Source organism: Plasmodium cynomolgi, chromosome 14, assembly GCF_000321355.1.
Source record: "Plasmodium cynomolgi strain B DNA, chromosome 14, whole genome shotgun sequence".
Taxonomy (NCBI): Eukaryota; Apicomplexa; class Aconoidasida; order Haemosporida; family Plasmodiidae; genus Plasmodium; species Plasmodium cynomolgi.
The window spans coordinates 276369-282949 of NC_020407.1; the positions used below are offsets into that span (position 1 = coordinate 276369).

General features: G+C 39.9%; 2 protein-coding genes across 2 annotated transcripts; one reads left to right on the forward strand and one right to left on the reverse strand.

Annotated features, from left to right (window-relative positions):
* Positions 1-956: 956 nt before the first annotated feature.
* PCYB_141530 (hypothetical protein) lies at positions 957-1382 on the forward strand (the record flags this gene model as incomplete). The annotated part of the gene is made up of 1 exon (XM_004224624.1): positions 957-1382. A coding segment is annotated over exon 1 (345 nt), but the record flags the coding sequence as incomplete, so codon positions are not given.
* Positions 1383-3327: 1945 nt separating this feature from the next.
* On the reverse strand, positions 3328-5222 carry PCYB_141540 (hypothetical protein; the record flags this gene model as incomplete). Its single annotated transcript, XM_004224625.1, has 2 exons — positions 3328-4142; positions 4544-5222. 2 exons carry the CDS (start codon positions 5220-5222, stop codon positions 3328-3330), a joined length of 1494 nt encoding a protein of 497 aa, XP_004224673.1.
* Between the last annotated feature and the right edge of the window lie 1359 nt (positions 5223-6581).

Below are 6581 nucleotides of genomic sequence, written 5' to 3' on the forward strand. Positions count from 1 at the left end.
CACGAAATGTGCCAAACCCAGTGTGCATAGGCACATGTGCACAGATTACCAACCCTCCATTTCAACTCATTGGGATAACTTGTGCCTCTTTTGTTTTTAAAAAGGTGTATTGCTTTTAAATTTGGAGAATGCTCACGAAGATAACGGGCGATGGAAGGGGCCCTTCGCCTTGCGTCGTTCTCTCGAAACGCGGCAGCGTCTATGTCTGCTACGCGTGATGCTACTACAGCTGCTGATACTAATAATGCCCATTTGAGCAACTCCCTTCCAAGCTGCAACAATAAGCGAAACTTCTCAAACGTAGATTTCCAAACCGGCTGTTTTCTTCCCCCTAAAATGCCCCCACGAAGCGCTTTCCGCTGACAGCAAATCGTAACGGAAGGGAACACTCACGAGGTGCGGGAAGCTTCCCCAGAAAAAGGGGTACCCCCGCCAGACATCTTATTAACGCATTTTCACAAATCTTCTATGCCTATGCACACATTTGCACGACGGTTTCTCCACCTGCAGAACCATTTCTTCCATCTGCGACCCTTGCCCAAATGAGTAAACTGGAAAACCAAATTAAACAAATCGAAAGCAACATCATTTTTAAGGAAAAAAAAATTCAGGACCTGGAAAGAGAAATCCAGGAAATAAAAAATTATTCAAAAAGCCTTTACGAAAAATTGATAAATCAACAAGAAGTTCTGCTAAAAAGAAAAAAAGAAAATGTGTTGACAGACATCAAAATTAATAGGCTAAAAAAAGACATCATTGAATTATGTAAAGCCATCCAGAAGGCAAACAGGAAAATAACGAACACCTTCGCAGAATTGAAAAAAAAAAAAATCCTCATAAAGGAAAATACACAATGTATGGAAGAAATATATAATGACGTAATTAAAAAAACGCCATGCACAATGAACAGAATAATACCACATTAACAATTTTAAATCACTTTTTTATAAAAAAAGAACATCATAATAATGACTTGAAATTACTACTTAAAGACAAGAAGGAAAAAATTAAAATTGTAAAAAATCAAGTTAAAGAAATGAACAAAAATATCAACGCCAAACGTTCAAACATCGCACTGCTAGACAGCAGACTCACTGCCAATCTACATACCATCAAAAGTTACATAGGCGAATTAATCCAGATTGGTGCCATTCAAAATCTCAATATTAATAAAAAGAACATCACGAGGATCTGCCTAAACATAATAAATAATGTCATAGAAAAGCAGGAGGGCAGAAAAGAAACCGTTTGGGATCCTCACACTGATGATGATAAGATGCAAATAGCTGATAACACTGTGGCAACGGAAAATAGGGAGGATGAGAAATTAGAACTTCGATTAAATACGCAAGAATTTATCGAGCTTGAAAATTTCCTCTTATGAGATAGGTATGTAAAATGCTTATCTCTTATTCTTTCCAAAAATTTGTTAACTCTTTTAGAAGGCGTCATAAAAAAAAAAGGGGGGAGGAGGGGCGGGGGGTTAGCATACCAACAAATGGGTTCACAAGCACGATGGACTTTTCCTATGGGGAAACATACAACAAAATTGAACAGACGCGGCATTTATTGCAGACAAAGATATTCCCTCAAATGGGACAAAGCACAAGTAGCACCTTCCTCCCTTTAGTTAGCATCATTAAAACGCCCATGTAAAAAAATAAGGCATCCTACCAATTACCAGAAAAGGGAATATTTTTTCTCCCCCAAATTGCGTATTCTGGTTGAAAATTTTTGCATGCGCACGGATACTTTTATGAATGCACGTTCCACCGATCTGCCCCTTTCAACATAAACTCAGCGTGTTGGCAACTGATGTTTGAGTTTCCCTTCTTCCTACTTCAACCTCGTCAGCAAGGCTGCTGCACATCAAGAGGAAACGTTTTTTTTTTTAATTTCAAAAAAAAATTTTATCACACATGGGGAAAAGGGGTTGGACAAAACTTACTCGTTCATACTCCCATGTGGAGATGCAAAACACACATTTGTGTTATTTTTTTTTTGGGGGTCCTTTCTCACAGAAGTGACCTGTCAAAAGGTATTCCTATATGTGTATTATCTGTGGGGGCTGATCCTACACCAAGCAGCGCAGTGGTTATGATGACAATTTTATGCTAACAAATCGGGTTGAGGTGCACGTTTGGGTTACCCCCTAAGCGGCCCTGTATTCTTCCCCCTTTGGAGCAGCAAAATACCTGTTCTTATCCCCCTGTGTGCATTTTACATCCCCTTAAAATGGTCACCTTTTTTGATTACATATCTGTGTTACTCCAACGTGTTAACGTCAATGTTAAGGTTACCTAAATTTATGGGTCCTATGAACTTCAAACGAGTAAATAATAATATATAAAAGGTAAAAAAAGGGGTTAATTTCACTACAATACGCTTTGCAATTATGTTTTGCCATTAAACAAATATAAAAAAAAAAAAAGGGATAAAAAAATGGGGCAAAAATGGGGTAAAAAATTGGGCAAAAAATTAGGCAAAAATGGGGTAAAAAAATGGGCAAAAAGCAAGTAGGCGAAAAAACAGGAAAAATGTGGAATTATATCTCGAGCGAATTCCCTTAAGCGTGATGCCATAAATTCAGGAAATTGTGGAACAATAAACGCTAAGGGAAAGTTACTTGAAAAGGGATCTGTGCGAGTTGTTTGTTTTGTGCCGCCTTATAAGCGCATGCATATGTGTGTGCGAAGAAATGACAACGAATTTCCCGCAAAAATACAAATGATATGCAGCTTCAAAAACAAAAGCGGCCGATCAGCCAGCCGGTCTGCCAGCCTGACGGCAAACCAATCAACCAGCCAACCGACCAACTCTTTTGAATTACATTTGAATGGACTCGTCCCGGCCTAGTCGCCTGAAACGCTTGCTCCCAGCTGGTGCACAGAAGCTATTTATGGAACTACTGCAATGGGTGTAACGGTTGCGATGACTACAATTACCGCAGTTGCTGCACTTCCGCACCTTTCGCAACTGCCGTGTTTTTTTCCACTTTTGGGACTTTTTCCCGTGGACGCGCGCTCACGAGCTACATGCGCCCTTGGTCGGTGCCTCCCCTGCCGCACTCAATACAAAAACAATTTGTTTTGAGCCCTAGACAGGCCCAGTCCTCGGGTGCGCGCATAAGTAAAAGCTACAAACGTGTGAACAGATGAACACAAACAAGCGCGACGGAAACAAAATGCTTCCCCTGGGCGCACCCGGCCCCCGGGCACTACACATATAGGAATAATGCATAGAACATATATATTTATATATGCGTGGCAAGTATAGCCCTTCCGTGGCGCTCCCCACTCACACCCATTCACACACACACACAAACGCCTAATGGTATGCTTTGCTCTTATTTTTACGCCAATGTGAGTTCATTTCCTCCTTGTGTGAGTCATGCGACCTGGATCTTCTAAATTTCTTTTTATAATAATTTTTTGGGGTCGGAGAACGGGAGTACTTTTTCTTATATTTGTTGTAATGTGATTGTGGAGGAGGAGAAGGGGATCTATTCCCATAGGAATTTTTCATATGGTCATAATTTCTTCGACCTCTATCATCGGCATTATGGTGGTAATAATTTGAAGGGGGGGTGATTCTGCTATGTGCATTTCCACTATATCTGTAAGAACCAGTTCTATGTTTTGGGTAATCATCATAAGGAGGGTTTCTGTAGCTCCGTGTATAATTACCTTTATCTATGGTGTGGTCATGTAAGTAGGAATATTTGTTAAAATCACTTCTTGGCATTTTATAATTTTTGTATTTTCCATTTAGGGGGTTCTTATATGGGGTCCATTTTTCAAACTGTATCCATACTCTTAATGCATTCTTTACATTATTTTTCGCATCATCCTCATTTAGGTAGCATGCTCTTACTAACAGCATGTTGAACCTCGATTTTTCATTTTTGCATGCAAATGTCACTAAGTGGGTTCCCTTATCTGCCCACATGTCACTTATTTCTGGGATTTCAAATTTTTCGTGATCTCTTTTTAGGGTATCAAAATAATACTTCAGAAATGTGGTCAGTTCTTTTACACCCCAATGCAGTGGCTTATATCTCCCGAATACGCACAGTTTTCTCCGCAGTTCTATATCGCTGCAGTTCCTTAGGTCTAGGTCCCTTGGCCATTCCATTCCATTTTCTGTTTTGTTCAAAAAAGAGGAAAAAAAAAAAAAAAAGGGGAGAAAATTGCGCAGAAGATATGGTGTGCGACGTGGGCAGAATTACATATATCCCACGGAATAACTCATTTATTTGGAAGATTAGGAAGACCCACGCGGTTGCAACGGTAGAAACGTACAAACGCGAGCAAAGAGGTTCACCGCTGCGGATGAAAATGCATGCAGAGTGCCAACGACACCCCTTTGAACATTTAACTTGAACACTTTTTTTCCGGTGGCACGAATAATTTCCCTTTTCATGGGCACTTTTTGAATGGCACATGAATCCTCCCTTTTCAGGGTCACTCTTTTTTTTTCTTTTTTTTTTTCTTACTTCTTGGCGGGGTCGCGGAGCGCTTTCTCATCCTGTTTATTTTTTTACCTTCATCGTCGCTCGACATTTCCTTTTCACCTTTGCGTCTCCCTTCCTCAGTGCTTTCTATCTCTCCCTGGGTGTGCTCTCCATTTGCTTTTTCCTCTCCCTTCTCGTCGTCATTCTTGTCTTCCTTTCCCTCTCGATTGCTTTCTCTGTTTCCCTCTTTGTTACTCTCCTTTTTTCCCTCTTGACTGTTCTCCTTTTTTCCCTCCCTGTTCTTCTCTTTCCCTTTCTCCCTCTCCGTCACCTCCTCCTTCTTGTAATACGGCTGTATGTTCAGCATAATTTTCTTTTTATCCTTAACACTCCTGAGTGTGCAGTTGGATAAGTTCTGAATTGTCTCCCTCGACACTGAATCGTGACACGCCAAAATAGCGGATGGCTCGTTTTTTATCAAATACACCTGTTCGATTAGCGGGAACTCGATGTTCCTGTCAATGGCTAGCTTGTAAAAATATTCCCTAAAAAACCAGGTAATGTCAAGCTTTGTCCAATCAACTGGTATGTTAGTAACAATTAGGCACAACTCTTTTTTTAAATTTTTATCTTCAACATCGTGAATCCCAAGATTCAGTGGCCACAATACTTTTTTGTAACTGCTTCGGTAGTCTTTTCTCAATGAGCCATAATCCCTATCATCGTAATGAGGTCTGCTCTCTTGCGCATCTTTTTCTAGATATTTCATTGGGGCTTAAAAAGAGCGTATATATATGGGGGGATAATAAGTATGTATCTTTATGTAAAGCTTGGACGCCCAGAAAAAATCGTACACTACTTTTACGTTCTAAATATCTTTGCCTTCAGCCGCATACGGGTACATGCTTAATGGTAAACTTATGGGTGCATGTATATATGTATGTAATATCTGCATATAACGTGTACACGTTCTAATATATGTATTTATATATTGTATGCAATGCTTAGGAAAATCATTTTTTTAACAAACGAATGGTTTCATAGTGGGGCGGGGGAGGGAAGCATATGTACATTTGCGCATATAATGGCTTTCCTTCTTTTTTTTTTTTTTTTTTTCTCCTTTCTGGCGTAAAAGGCACACAGGAAAAAATGTATTTATTATGTGAGCTCTACAAATTTTTCTTTTTTTCGCGCATAACCGTAAAGTGTAGGGGGCACGAGGAAAAAAGTGGCAAAGTGGCAGAATGGCAAAGTGGCAGAATGGCAAAGTGGCAGAATGGCAAACTGGAAGAGTGTCAAAATGGATGAGTGTCAAAATGGCAGAGTGTCAAAATGGCAGTGGCAAAATGTGCCGAAGTGTAGCAAAAAATGGGGGAAAAAATAAGTAAATTGCCTCGCATGGCCCGAAGAAATTGCTACTTCTTAACAAGGGTGAAGGTAAAAATGCCTCAGACGAGAGAATGGCCTTTTTCGCGTACCGATACGCAGTAGTACGCATGTTTGTATAGCATATATATATATGTATATATGCTATACACTACGTAGGTTTTTTTTTTTTTTTAAATGACCCTCCTTTTAAGGAATACAATAGAGCTGGCTCCCCCACCGCCCATATGTTGCAATTAATTATACGCGTTTTCATTTTCCATATATGCTACTTTTTGCATTTCGCCAAGTGTTTCTCCTTCTCCTTTTTACGTTACCCTCATATACGCACGGCTGCATAAGGCTACGTGGTACGCGTGCCATTTGGAGAAGGATGCGTAGCCTCTTTTCTCCACAAAAAATTTACATACGTGTAAACGTATGCATATAGGTAGATATATGCATACATTTACGTGTACATTTTCTCATGTGCATATTCTGAATTCCCGGTTTACCTACCGCGCTCAGCCTTTTTTCCACTTTCCCAAAATTTTAACACGACACTCAGCCATTGCAGGAATGACAACTGCTGAAATGGATTGCTACTACATCGTGTAAATGTTAAAAGTACTTTTAACTTTCAGGTGCAAAAAAATGTCAGCACATTGGGTAAGGCATAATTTCGCATTTTTTTTAAGCAAAATGGATTTCACCAAGTTGTGAAAGGCAGCATGGACGTTACTCTCATTGTGTGCAGGGGAAG